The sequence below is a fragment of the Lathyrus oleraceus genome, chromosome 5 (assembly GCF_024323335.1).
Source record: "Lathyrus oleraceus cultivar Zhongwan6 chromosome 5, CAAS_Psat_ZW6_1.0, whole genome shotgun sequence".
Classification (NCBI taxonomy): Eukaryota; Viridiplantae; Streptophyta; class Magnoliopsida; order Fabales; family Fabaceae; genus Lathyrus; species Lathyrus oleraceus.
The window spans coordinates 537,033,287-537,049,006 of record NC_066583.1 but is presented as its reverse complement, the minus strand read 5'-3'; the positions used below and the strand labels follow the sequence as shown (position 1 = coordinate 537,049,006).

Below are 15,720 nucleotides of genomic sequence, written 5' to 3'. Positions count from 1 at the left end.
TAACTCTTGTGTCATTTTTATTTTCACTTAGTATTTTTACAAGACAATATGATAAAGAAGATTTTTGTGATAGGTGAAGAACATTTTGGCATTTTTCTCGTGAACCACTCTCCTACATCATTTTCCTCCACTGTCTCATTTGGCTGCTTTTGGAATCATATCTTATAGTGATCTTACCGGTGAAAAACTTTCTGACTTTCCCATGGACCAAGATTTGAAATTATCTCCATTTGAAGCGCCCTTTTAAATCATCTCGCACGTGTAATACAATCGTATTATTTTATTTTTTTACAATTATGAGTTATGATTCCAATCTTTCTCTATAAGGCTATTATGATTCAAATTGGAAAAGACACTGAAAGTATAGCCCGAGAAGATTTCGGAAGTGTTGTCCGAATTCTGTCCTGATTTGTCGCTAGAATTCTCGTCGAAGTTGCTGCTGAAATTCTTACCGGAGTTTTCATTGAAATTCTTGTTGGAGTTGTGGTCGGAGAAGATACCATAATTGTTGTCAGTAGTCAAAAATGTCGCCATAGAAATCTTTTTCGTCACTTTTTCTTCGGTTTAATTTTCTATAATAACTAAATAACTAAAATACAATCTAAACAAGTTTGTTACCTGAGTTCAGGATGACCAAAATAATGCATAAAATTGCAAAGATATTCTTGATGCTAGTAGTCATTTTGGAAGCTTGACGCACATTGATTTGCTATCGGTTATTTACGGTGTGGCAGAGGGAAAAAATGCGAGAGAATAAAATAGAATATTTAATGTAATTTTATTGATTATAAGAGTATACACTAAATTCTATATAAATGCATTTACTTATTTTGGAAAATTTACAAGTTAATAGAAAAACTCGTAAAATAAGTTTTTTTTTTGTTTCTAGATATTTGAAACAAATAAGTATTATGTTATTAAGTTCTTTAAAGAAAAACTATATTATTTTTGGTCAATCTTTATATGTGAATTTATATTAGTATATCACTATACACCTAATTTAAATTTTATGGTTTCCAAATATTTAGAAAAAATAAGTATTATGTTTCATAAAATTCAAAGAAATCAAAATATGCCGTTTTTATAAAAAAAAATCATATAATTTCAACTATTTACTTGAATCTTTTTAAAATTTACATTTGTGAAACAAACTACTCTTTATTTATGTGACACCCTCACAAAACATTCAGTGACTTTTTGATGATAATTTTATGAAACATATGAGTGGACTTCAACTCTTATATTTGTAATGCAAACTACATTTTGCTTACCTGAAATCTTCACAAAACATTTTAAGTGAATTATTTTAGGGTAATTTTGTACACCAATTTTTATATAAATACATTTATTTGTTTTTAAAAAATTCACAATTTTAATATGTGAAAAATCAAAATTTTTACTCAAATAATCCAGTTTTTCAAAAAAAAATCTAAAATAACCCAGATTTCAAATAATTTCTCAAAATAACCCACTTTGAAGAACTGATGTCAGATGAATTGGCGTATGTTCTCTAAGTTAAATAGACGGTGTCAATTGGATTACCTTATGCACCTAGTGCTGCCAATCCAATTGGCGCCTATGTATTAGGTTTAAAAGGAGACGTCAAGTGGTCTGACACGTATGTGTGTTGTGTAATTTTTTTGGAAAAAAATGTATATTTTATATAAAAGTTGAAATCGTACTAATTGGTATTAATATTAATATGTGTTTACATACAAATACCAAAAAGACTAATGTCGTTGACCGAGATGACATGACCGACCTCTGGTAGCATATCCCCTAACTACCCGAATGCGTGACCCTAACCTATGTTGATGATTCACTCCAGGTGTTTGAGGATTTTAGGACCCAGGAACATCACCACCACCTGCAAGAGATTCCTTAAGATATTCAGACAATTTCACGTAGTCCTGTGTACACAATGAAGTGCTACCACCATAGTTGAGTTCGTGACCCATGTTAGAGTAATTGGGTTGTGTTTAAGTTATTGGAGGGTGACCGTGACGATTGAAGGGCGACATTAGTGTGAATGATGCTTCGAGGAAAGATTAAAATGGTTTTTGTGGTGTTTGGTAGCCATATGGTTGTTGCATGCTTTGGTTTTGTGATGTTTGGGCTTCTTGGCTATAATAGGAGGAGAGACGGTTGGTGTTAAATGATCGCTGAGTGTTTTGGCTAAGGCAGCTATGGTAGGGTGATGTGTTGGATGCATAGCGATATTGGGTGTCTTGATGATGATCTTCTTATTGGTGGTGATACGGGGTATGCTCATGGTATTGTGGTTGGATGTTTGACATGCTAAGGTCGTAGGTTTGTCTGTTTGTAGGATGATGATTTTGATGGGTAGGGCGTTGTGAGTAACCGGTCTGGAAATATTGTGGGAGGTTAGATGTTGAACATTCTTGTGTGTAAGTTACCTGGCGTGGATCGTATAGGTACATATCCTCTGCGAGGAACTCAAATCCAACTGATATGTACCAAGCCATATAATTACGAGTTGGTTTTTCTTCGGTTGACATCACATCGTCAGTTAAGACATGGTCTTGTCGGTGCTTCTATTTTTGACACTCAGATCTAGCAAAGCTTTAGGGTTAAAGTTCCATTAGTCATTAACTTTTCGTAGATGCCATTCTCCGAGGTTTTTCGGGGGATCTGTGATGTGTTGAATCATATCAAACTGTAATTTAACACGGACACTATGATGCATCCCCATTGTGGTGAACTTTATGATCGGTGTGTATACAGTCTAAATGACTACATCTTGTTAGTTGATTTTATAGTCCTGGTCCAAGTTTAGATATGGACGTCAAATAAATTAAAATGTGAAAATATATTAGATTATAAAATGGGTCATATTATAAACAAATTATTACGAATTAATTCGGTTAATGACAATACATCCGTTGGTCGAAGGTGATCCAAGAGATTGCAATATTGGCTAATACAGTGTCTAGGACATTTGTTGTAACTCATACCACAAACCGACCATGTGCACTAAAAAAGTAAATATATTTTCCGCTTTCAGGTATGTGTCCGTCTAACCAATGAACCAATTCCTTATATAATTGCTCGAAACTATAAATGTTCCTGAAGAGCATCTCAGTTCTTTACCCACAAGCGTCAATTGGATTGGCAACAACATGTGTAGAAGTCATATCAATTGGTGTCTCCTCTTTAAATTTAATGCTAGACGCCAATTCATCTGACACCTATGTGTTGACGTTTTTTTTTTAAAGTTGGGTAGTTTGAGAATTAATCTGAAATGTTGGTTATTTTGGAATTTTTTTTTTAAATTGAATTATTTGAGTAAAAAATTCTGAAAAATCAACAATCTTATTGTTTGTCTTTAGTTCATTTATCCGACATGATATGAAGAATGTAAAATTGAAATAATTTAAAATTATTTTAGAGATATTTTATTGAAAATATATTATAAAATTTCGAATCTTTAATACTTGTAATTAAAAAATAATTGCAAGAAAAATAAAAAATAGTGTCTATAAATTTTAGGAAAATAATATGTATCAAAATTAACAAATAATTGTTTGATTCTCATATTTTTTAGTAGTTATCTTTTATTTAGATATTTAATTTTGAGTTGTTAAAGATGTGTATTTATTCTTAGCGTAAAATAAAATTAAAAGTTTACATATAACTAGTAAAGGACCTGTGCGTTCGCACGGGTCGCGCAAGTGCAATAATTTATTTTTAAAAAATTAAAATATAATATATTTTTTTGTTTATATATATATATATATATATATATATATATATATATATATATATATATATATATATATATATATATATATATATATATATATATATATATATGGTTGGATCAACGTACACAAATTTATTGCATAAGAGTTTTTTTTAATGTATTGGATGTTAAATGATCAATAAATAGGTTCAAAAAATTTCCACAAATAACTTTTTCCAGTTTGGGACATAATAAAGTAAAACATTATTAATTTATAGTAATATAATTTGCTTAATTTTTTTGTATACTATATTAAGGAAATAATCAAAAAATATAATACAAAAATATTTTTACAATTTATTGGTATATTGATATATAATAAACATTCCATTGTTAATGCTATGAATAAACATTCCATTTATCATTGAGAAATAAGTCCAGCAACAAAAATGATTTAACTTCGTACAATTCTTTGGTCCTTAAAAAACTGGGTTTATACAAAACCTGGCCGCAACCTTTTAGGAAGTGATGATTCATTACCCTGTAAAAAACAATTACATCCATATAAACAAATGTTAAAACATAATGTATATTTTATACAACTCATTCAATAAAATTCTAATAATAAACAACGACATTTGTTGATATAACATAACTAATGAAAAACTTACGTTCTATAAGTTTTCAAAAACTTCTTTGAACACGACGTTTGTTGTAGAATTCAATGGATGATTATCCTTGTCATGGATTAATATCTTAAGCCCTTTTTTGCTTTTGACCCTTGATATTGCAACATATAGTTGACCATGACTAAATACACTTCTAGGCAAGTACAATCCAACATAATCCAATGACTGACCTTGAGATTTGTTAATTGTCATAGCATAACATATAGTTATGGGAAATTGCCTTCTAGTCATTTTGGATGGTCACGGAGATTGTGTTGGAGTCATATCCATTCTTGGAATATAGATAACCCCTCCAATATTCTTTCCAGATATAATCTTTGCCTCGATAACATGGTTTGCCAATCTTGTAACTATAAGCCTTATTCCATTGCAGAGACCTTCAGGTTGATCAATGTTTCGAAGCAACATAATAGGGGTCCCAATCTTCAATTTAATCTTGTGGTTAGGTAGACCGGAAGTTGTAAGTGTATTCAAAAATTCCGGGGTCAAAACATCAAAAGCTTCATTTCCTTCACCGTCAAAAGTGTCTACAGAATCTGAACTTAAATATTCCTTTTCTTCACCTTTGGAAAAAAATTTGAAATTTTATTATTATAAATCTATGTTAGTACATATAAATATATGAATGTATCTATAAATATGTTTACAATGGATAACGCATACCTGGTATGAATCCCAAAACGTATTGATTTATGATGTCAACCGTTTCAATTGTTCCTGCCAATATAGCTCTTGATTGCAAAAATTCTGGATTCTTGTAATTGTTAAGAAAATTCAGATATGTTTCACTAACAATGGCTTCTAGTGGATCATCATAGTTAGAAATTAAGAAATCATTTGGAATAGGAATATCCGTGTAACCATCGTTAGGTTCTTCCAATTTCCCATTATGAACTGACTTAAGGACATACATTTCGCATTATGAACAAACCTTTCTACTGACGAATACTGAGAACCACCAGACCAATTAGAAAGAGATTTTGCAGATTGAGTAGGCTTCTCCTTCTGTTCATTAGTAGGCAACCTATAGAAATAAGATTGTTTTTTAAATTAAAAATTATGTATAATAATCTGAATATAAATAAATAAATAAAATCCATACTTAGACATAAAATCTTGAATTTCAGGGATGTCTTCATTTATCAACTATTTGGAACCACTCCATGCATTTGACACTGTAAATTGTATAATTAATATAAAAATTATTGAACGTATAATGAAAAATACAAATCAGCTATGTATTTATAAAGTCTGATAGTGTAATACCTTGGCCATCTTTTACCATTACATGAGTGAGCAGAATTACAATAGCTCCATTATTTTTAGGATCATTGTAGTAAGCCAAAAATTTTGATCCATAGATTTCCCATAAATTGCAATTTATGCAATTACCCCTATTTTGCAATATAAATAAACAATATTATATGATGGGATTCAGTGATGCAAAATTTATAAATTTATCAAACACATAAGTTATGAAAACAATGCGCATTACTTCAAATCTTTCAGCACAACAGAAACAACAACTTTCTTCCCCGGAGTGTTGGATTGAATATGGTTTATCTCACTAACAGCACCAATAATATCTACATTAAAGTAAGGTTCATTATTGAATGTGTTTGCAAATATATAAGTTATATAAGTTATAATAGAATTTAAATTACCTTCCAGTCTATCGGTTTTGCATTTGACTTGAAGTATCTCACCAAAATCTTTAAAGAAATATTCTTTAGGTGGAATATTTTGAAGTTCGATTGCCTTCATTGTGGTACCACCAAGAAACACAATTTTTTTTGAATGATCACATACCTTCCACTGAAAATCATTGTTATAGACACTGCCATTGTTTATAATGCAGGTCATATTCTCCTTAATGACCTCTTTCCATTTCAGTAAATGGTCATGACGAATAAGAACCTGAATCCGATCACCCTAACAAAATAAAAATAATCTTCTTTTTATATGTTATACAAAAAAGCATTTTGTTGTAATTACTAACTATCATACAAAAATCTATACTTAAAAAAAGAACAGCAATTTACCAAGGAATCCATAACAATCATCTCCAAATGTTCAATACCCTTATTATTCACAACACTCCAAACATCCATTATTCGAACAACAAGACGTCAAGTTTCTTTTGAGTCATTGATGTCTTTCACAGGATCAACCTTTCTACTCATTTTCACTGAAAAAAAATTCAAAAATTAATGTAACTGCAAATTTAGATGACTATAAAATTACAAACCTAATAACCTGGAAAAAAGAAGAGTATATAAATTTGATAGAGGTGTGTGGCAAAATGCTGAAAAGGATCCAACCTTTGATGTTACACATATATAACATCGAATTGATTAGCAGCATTCTTGAAGAAGAAGGCGTGAAGACTATTGTGTTCCCAAGGAAGTTCTCTTTGTATCCCAAATCAACATAACACATGCTTCAATTTTATGCAAAATGATGGAAGTCCTCTTTGTATCCCAAATCAACAAAACACCCCATATTTTGGAAATCCACCTCTTATTCCAAATCCACACCATAATTCAAGATTTCAAAATTCTCTTTTTATCCCAAATCCATAAAATAATTCACCCATTGGAAATTACTCATATCATACATCACCTTACCCAATGAAAAACTCTCTTTTAATGTATTTTGATATATTTGAATTAATTTTTTATTTATATTTTATATAATATATAGTTGAATCAATTTTTATGTTGTCGAGGCAAATTTATTAAATTGTAAAATGGTAGAGTTAGTTAGAGTATTAAATAGAGTTTAGTACGAAATTACTTATAGGAACATGAATTTAGCTGTATTATGGATTGTAATTAGGGTAATTAAGTAATTATGGTGGTAATTAACTTTTATATATTAAAAGTAGATTCACTTTTGAAAAAACTCTATATTCTCATAGGTGAGAAATAAAAAATCTTATTATTTGTCTTTAGTTTCTAATTAAGTATTATATGAAAAATTTAATAGTGAAGTATAGAGATACCGTAAAAGATTGTGGCATACTATATTATATTTTAAGATCAAAGTAATTTATCTTTGAAAATATTATATTTTAAGATCAAAGTAATTTATCTTTGAAAATATTATATTTTAAGATCAAAGTAATTTATCTTTGAAAATTGTGTAAGATCTACTTTAAAATTTACAATATTTATTTCAAATGTAACTTTTATTGCTATAATTTTAGAAAGGTAAAATCTATTTAATTCGGTTTGAATTCCCATATATATTTTAATATATTTTTGAAATTTGAGTTAATAAACTTTGTTGAAGTAACTCTTATGTTGTTAAAATATTTTTTTTAAATGAATATGAAAAATTATTTTCTTAAAGATATTTTCTTAAAATAAGGCTAAATTATTTTAGTGAGTCGAATCTCATGTAAGTTATTAATATTCAAGAAATTCATATATTATATTCTTTTGATTTTTTTGCAATGTAATATAAAAATTAAAACATTAAAATCAACAATCAACTTATGATATATTATTCATTATAAATGGAACGATGAAAAATACTATATCATTTAATATTTTAAAATTGAAAAAATTATAATTATTTTAAAGATATAATATTGAAAAAATATCTAAAAGTTAGTAATTATCTCAAAACAAATATAAATATTGTTCTACAAAATTTATGAAAATAATATATTCATATAAGTTAGTAATTAATTATTAGGTCAATATATTTTCTACTATAACTACTTTGAAATTAAATTATTTTATTTTAAGTGTTCATTTTTTTTATGCTTTCAAAGAAAACATAGTTTTAACTTTAGTTTTTAGATTCACATGTGTATTTCAAAATTTGAAGTTTAGAGGAATATACATAGTTGAAATAGTGATTGTCTTCTTACGTCATTTTATTAAAAATAAGATTTTTTTTGTCTTTGTCAAAGTTTGAATCCGAGATCTCCAATAAAGAATAATTATTATATTTTGGTTTTAAAAAAATAAAAATGAGTATTAAAATATGCCACATAGAACCATTAGATAATGTGACACAAATAAAGTAGAAGTTAGACATCGATTCTTTTTAAAGTTTATATTTGTAAAGCAAACTACTCTTTGCTTGTGGCAAATTATCACAAAACTTTCACTGTGACTTGTTTGATGGTAATATTACAAAGCATATGAGTGGACTTCAACTCTTCTATTTATAAAACAAACTAAAATTTATGTGGCATCCTCACAAAACATTTTAAATGAATTGTTTGAGGATTATCTTATTAAGAGTGTATATCAATTTTTATATAAACTAGATTAAGACTAGTGCGATGCGCGGTTCTATATTATTATTTTTATTAAATTTATGTGTATACTGTCAAATATTATTTATATGGCGAATAAAAGTTTTTCAAATGCTAATTACTTTACTAACTTTTATAATAAAAAAATTATTTTACTTTATTATGAATGGTATTGTAAAATATTTATGTAATTCCGTTGTTTAAAAATGAGAGTTCATTATAAAACATTATCTTTTTTATTATATTTACTATAATTATTTTAAAAAATGAACAAACTATAAACTCAATTTTCTTATAGGTGAAAAATTAATAATCTTATTGTTTGTCTTTAGTTTATTTATCCGACATGATATTAAGAATGTAGAATTGAAATAATCTAAAATTATTTTAGAGATATTTTATTTAAAATATATTATAAAATTTATATTCTTTAATATTTCTAATTAAAAATAATTGCAAGAAAAATAAAAAATAATTTCTATAAATTTTAGGAAAATAATATGTATCAAAATTGATAATTAATTGTTTGATTCTCGTATTTTTTAGTAGTTATCTTTGATTTAAATATTTAATTTTGAGTTGTTAAAGATGTGTATTTATTCTTAGTGTAAAATAAAATTAAAAGTTTATTTGTAATTATTATTAAATTATTTATTTTGTCAAATTTTAGTTATCTAATGAATAAAAGGTTGAAAATGCAAGTTATTATAGAAGCTTTATTATTTTTTTAAATAGTCATTTTAGTTTAATTAATGAGATTGTAAAAAATTATCTGATGGTGCTCGAGAAAGCAATTTGTGGTGACATTATCATCGTGTGAGGTGTTGAATGTAATCTTAAATGTCGGGTTTTTGTTATCGTATCCACAGGGATTGTAAGATATCACCGCCTTTCGATGGTTGTATTAATTCTTAGCTTAAGGTATCAATAGGGTTTTGGTGTTTGTCACAGTATCTTGCATAAAAAGGTAATAAAATATGGTAAAAGTTTTGGTTTGAATATTTGAGAAATATTGCCAAAGTTAGGGTTCAACGATCACTTTGCATGTATTTGTTCGGTCAACAATCTTATAAACTCCTTTAGATGATAAGTTATTTCACAAAGTCCTCCCAATGTGTTTCTCTCGAACACACATTGTGAGTTTTCCCATTGTTTATCCATTGTTTATCTCTAACACAATCTATCAAAATGACAACTTTTTGGTTCAACCTTATGGTGAACAAAATCATTCATTACTATCTCTAGCTAACAAACAAGATTGGATGAAAACCTAGGTTAAGAGTTGGTAAACATCTCTCGATCATAAACCAACACAAAGAGTTTTGAATAAGAACAAAGTTTTCATCATATATTCACCATTAAAGAGTTTACAAATGAAGATCCTTACATTTACACACAAAGCTAATGATCATCTACATCTAACCTTGACAAATGGAGGACTTAGCTACTCATTTTCATGGTAGCTTGGTCGGCAAGTTTCGGAAGAAGGTTGATCAACATCCAAGTCGAATAATCAAGATTGGATGGGAATCCACCTTCTTTTTGTAAAAGATGGTTAAGAGATGAAGAGAAATGAAAACTAGGTCACAAAAGATTCTTGGAACAATGCTGTAAAATATCTAGAAAAAGTACAAAAGTAGGAAAAAATAAGGTATGGCTCCAAAAAGTGACACTTGCTACTTATAGAGCAGCTACTGGGCTGTCATGCTCGCTAGGCGAGCAGAATGGCTCGCCTAACGAGCCCCTAATTGAGGCACCTGAGGCACCTGCGCCCAGAGAAACAGCCTATCTCAGACTGTCATGTTCGCCTAGCGAACAAAACCTTCGCCTAGCGAACAAAACCTTCGCCTAGCGAAGGGCACGCTTCAACCTTCGCTCCAGCGAGGTTGAGAGGTTTTGCTACTGGAATCCTCGCTGGGAGCTCGCTAATGGCTCGCCTAGCGAGTGAGTGCTGGCTGCGCTTTTCACCAAGTCTGGACGTGTTCGCCACACTCCTCGCTGGAAGCTCGCCTAGCGAGTGTGGTGATGTTTGCCTCTGTTAAATACTGGAGCATTTCGCTGCACGCTCGCTGGACGCTCGCCTAGCGAGTCCTTCGCCACAGCCCTCGCCTAGCGAGGAAGCTGATGAATGCTTGTTTCATTTGATCCCTTTGCCACATTTCTTGTGTCTTCATTTTCTATTATTTCATGCCTACTTCCTGCACAATAACACACAAATCAAAGGTACCAAGATAGATTATCATTGTATTGCATTTCATCTGAAACAAAGGTGGTTTCGACATTTTAGCAAGGAAATGGAGTGAAAGATACCCATATTTGATAGCTCAAATAAGCACTTTTGGGTATCTAACAACTCTCCCCAACTAGATTCTTGCTTGTCCTCAAGCAAAGTATGCCTCTTGAAGGACAAGAGGATTTGCTTTAAGAAAATGGTTTCTCCGAAGTTGGATAAAACGGCTCAAACACAAGCGAATCAGCATATACAAGTTTCCAACGGTTCGAATAAAATAATACACAAGAACTAAAACTTAATAGCAATGCGAAATATTTATCTATCTACAACAATATTATTCTGAATGAATCACCCTATCTCTCCTCTTCGAATAAGGAATGAAGAATTTACGCGTTTGCAACCGCGGGAATAATCTCACTCTCTAACAAATAATGAAGAAATCAATTCGATTCATACAATGTCTAACAATTATAAATGGTAATGTGGAAGCACGAAGATCACTAAGGGCTTTTCGGTTGAAGCTTGGTTAGGTTAACAAACAAGGGTCATTTCTAAGGCCATTGAAAACGAAATTGCCGATGCAAAAGAGACATTCACTGTACATTATTCACACATCTCGACTTCGTTCCATTTGTTTCTTATTTGAAACCTTCACAACTCTTATTTCACAAAGCAATTTTTCTTTTTCACTATTTCTCTTCCAAACAAGCATTCATTTTCATTCTTTCTATTTTTGTTCTTTTCTTTCACATCATATTTACAAAACAGATGTTTCTTTTCTATATTTTTATTTTCAATGCTTGCTCGGTTTTTCTTTTTTTTTCAAGAGTTGTGGTACTTACCGATTCTCCCCAACTTATTTCTTACTCACCCTAAGTGAATGCTCTTAACTTTTTACGGCAAAAGAACAATAATCAAGATTTTCCGGGTTGTAAAAAAGATTTTTGAAATCTCGCTTTATTTCAAGCTGAGATTCAACTGTTTAAGCTCAAAGGGGTTAACGAATACTCTCTCTGCTCACAGGTAAGTTGTTTTTGGATGTAGTTGTGCTCGATAGAAAACAAGTGCCTCGATCATTTCTAATTGCTTCCACATATTCACAATAATAAAAGACAAAGCATGAATCAAATGAATCAACAAAACTTATTAGAATCCAGCATTTAAGTGTACAATTGAGGTTTCCTCACAATTTATGGTCTTAAGTTCTAGATGAAACATTCATTCAATTATGTTGCAAAAAGACAATATTCAATTTACCAAAAAGAGTAAAGTTCTTAATGCATTCTAAAATTCTAGCCGGAGGTAACCATGTACCTTAGCCTCATTCACTTGTTTATTCTTATCATTGCCATCCAAGCTCGGATGCACCTTCATTGGGTACTTCTTTGAGGAGCAACCAATCTAGAAGGTTTGCCACTCAACCAACCAAAAAATTTATTAAACAAACAAAATTCAAAACATAAATAATAATAATACTTCCAAATATAAAATTGTTCATGGGGGACAAAACACCCCAAAAGTACAAAACCAAAGTCAAAATACAGAATCCGAAAATACAATAGAAATAAACATAAAAACTGAAAAATACAATAACTTAACCCTCCAAGGGCTCAGAATCCTCCTCGCTACCGGCTTCAGAATCGGTAGCCTCATCATCATCATCATCAGCTGCAGCACCCGAAGACGCACCAGCGCCCGCCCCCTCACCATACACAGGCCTGTCCACAGGCCAGTTAGCGTTAAGTAGAAACTGCTCACGCGTCATCAATGCATGAGCACCACTTCCCTGCAGCTGTAACCGCTGCATAGAATCGTGCATATCTATCATGGCACGTTGGGTTTCCGCCATCCATTCCCAATTGTAATCGCACACAGCTTGCAGGTAAGGATCTGGTCCAGGAGTAGAAGTACCAGGACCATCAGAAGCCCGGGTACTCTCTGCAGCAGCACTGCCTCTAACATTCTTCGCCCTGCAATATTTGGCCACATACCTGTCATCAATGGGCGACGGGATCCTTACCTGACCCCTTGAGGATAGTCTCACCCTCGCCTGAATGCACAAACTCATGATTAAGCACGGGAAAGCCAGGGGACAATTCACACGAGCCCCCAACTTTAGCCCGCTCTCAATCACGGACTTAAGCTCATTAGCAATAATCCTCGCCACATCGATCTGGATGTTGGTGAGGATACAATGGACCAAATGTGCCACTGGGATCGGCAACGGTAGAAGTGTGGGACTTTGGTTGGATGTTTGTCAGCACCATCAGCAGAATCAGTTGAGCCAAGGGAGTCATGTCCTCCCTATGATACCTCATGGGAACCCCAGATGGGTTCAGCTCAACAGATTTCCCTCTTAATAGCAGGGCGGCAAAAATGGCTTCAATATCCCGGTGAAGCCGCAAGTCTGTGTGGTACGTGTCTCGCTCCTCGGCTCCCAGCTGGAGCGGTTCACCTAGGACTCGGTTAATGGCATCCCGATCAAACGCAACGGGACGGTCGGCCACTCGAGATGTCCAAGTAAACGACTCGTCATCATCCGGTAGTGCGTTCGCATAGAACTCACGTATCGTTGCGATATCATAGTGCTCGAGTGGGGAAATTAACCGATCCCACTTCTTTGTGTCAATCAACCCGGCGAATGCTCTGTTTGTGCCTTGAGGGTTGATGATGAATCTCTTCTCCGATAGAATTTTCCGCTTCTCCAAAGCAATGTACCATGCAGCCTGCTTCGGGCCGACAAACTTGTCGGTATCAAACTGTATTGTTATGGGACGGGAAGTGTTCCCTCCCTTTCTCTTCTTTGAAGCGCCGGATCTAGATTCCATCTGCAAAACATAAAGAGGAAACCAACACAACACAAAACAGATTAGACAGCAACACCAGAATTCAAAGAACTGTCATGCTCGCTGCTGCTTCGCCTAGCGAAGTGGCAGCGAATGCTCGCCTCTGGTTCGCCTAGCGAGTGCTAGCGAACCTTACGGGTTTTTGGGTTCTGCAGCATTTTCAGAGAAATCTTCCCAAAACCCACATTCTAATGGTTTCAATTTCAGAACCTAATGATATATCAATTAAAGAAACGTTCTATGCTATTGGTAATTACAGATTCACATGCAAACCTAAAATTCCCAATTGCAAAACCTAAAATCCCACATGCAAACCTAAAGTTTCCCATACCAACAACTTCATCCTAAATGACATTCAAATCGGAAATAAACAGAGTTCAAACATAAAGAAATTGTATTAGGGAAAACCTTAGTTACACGGATTGATTGAAATGTGAAGTGAAGTAAGGTTTGCAATCTTCCAATTAGGGTTTGAGTGAGTTGTTTGTGAGAGAGATGAAAATGAGAGAGTGAGGTGAGTGTTCGGTTAAATTGCCTCAGCAGAGTTGCAAAAACAGAAAAGTTGTGTTTGGGCCAAAATGAGTGGCCTGCTGAGATTTTAAATAAGTGCTGTCAAGCAGTGCTCCCTGCTGCTTCGCCTAGCGAGCAGCTAGCGAATCAGCTCGCTACTGCCTCGCCTAGCGAGTATCAAGCGAGCATGACAGCAATTGCCTTTTCCAAAGGCAGCAATCCAGGTACATTCAGCATGGTTTTAACAAGTGGAAACCCAATACAACAGAACAGGAAAACAGTAAATACTTACAATGTTGGGGTGCCTCCCAACAAGCGCTTGTTTAACGTCGGCTAAGCTCGACGGTGTGATGCTCACAGAGGAGCATCCAACGGAATAGCACAGCTCTCGCGATCCACATGACCGCCGAGATAAACTTTCAAACGTTGGCCATTCACGGTCCAATTATCCTTCTTGTCCATGTCCTCAATGACAATAGCCCCGTACTCCTTCACCTCTTTGACCCGAAATGGCCCGGACCATTTTGATTTCAACTTTCCAGGGAATAACTTCAACCTGGAATTGAACAAGAGGACCAACTGTCCCGGCACAAATTCTTTGCTTCGGAGCTTCTTGTCATGGTATTTTTTTACCTTTTCTTTGTACAATCAACTTGAGTGATATGCGGCATTGCGCATCTCTTCCAACTCAAGTAGCTGCACCTTCCTTTTTTCACCGGCCAAATCATTTTCAAAATTTAAAAATTTCAGGGCCCACAAGGCTTTGTGCTCCAATTCAACCGGCAAATGGCAAGTTTTACCAAACACCAATTGAAAGGGAGTTAGGCCAATTGGAGCTTTAATGGCGGTACGGTATGCCCATAATGCTTCATCCAATTTTTGGGACCACTCTTTTTTCGAATTTGACACAGTTTTTTCGAGAATTCTCTTAATCTCTCGATTAGAGACCTCGGCTTGCCCATTAGCCTGCGGGTGATACGGAGTTGTCACCCTATGTGATACACCGTAATGTTTTAAAATGCTTTCCAACAGCGCATTACAAAAGTGTGACCCTCCGTCACTTATCAACACTCGGGGGGGTCCGAAACGGGAAAATATGTTTTTCTTCAAAAAATTTATCACCGTTTTCGCATCCGCCCGAGGTGAGGCAATCGCCTCAACCCACTTAGAAACGTAATCAACTGCGACAAGCATATACTCGTTCCCATAAGAGGGTGGGAATGGTCCTACAAAATCGATGCCCCAACAATCAAATACTTCCACTTCTTGGATGTTTTGGAGAGGCATCTCGTCTCTCTTACCAATCCCTCCGCTTCTCTGGCAACTATCACAACTTTGCGCATGGGTATGTGCGTCTTTGAAAATAGTGGGCCAATAAAATCCCGATTGGAGGATTTTAGTGGCCGCTCTCACCCCATTATAGTGTCCGCCGTAAGGCGAGTTGTGACAATGCAAAAGGATGCTCT

The 15,720-nt window shown here is 33.3% G+C and overlaps 1 protein-coding gene across 1 annotated transcript; it reads right to left on the bottom strand.

Annotated features, from left to right (window-relative positions):
- Window positions 1–4,632: 4,632 nt before the first annotated feature.
- LOC127081924 (uncharacterized) lies at window positions 4,633–14,491 on the bottom strand. The gene is made up of 7 exons (XM_051022154.1): window positions 14,456–14,491; window positions 14,002–14,088; window positions 13,617–13,726; window positions 12,770–12,868; window positions 5,332–5,416; window positions 5,056–5,290; window positions 4,633–4,955 (listed from the first exon to the last, which is right to left on the bottom strand). Exons 1-7 carry the CDS (start codon window positions 14,489–14,491, stop codon window positions 4,633–4,635), a joined length of 975 nt encoding a protein of 324 aa, XP_050878111.1.
- Window positions 14,492–15,720: the final 1,229 nt, after the last annotated feature.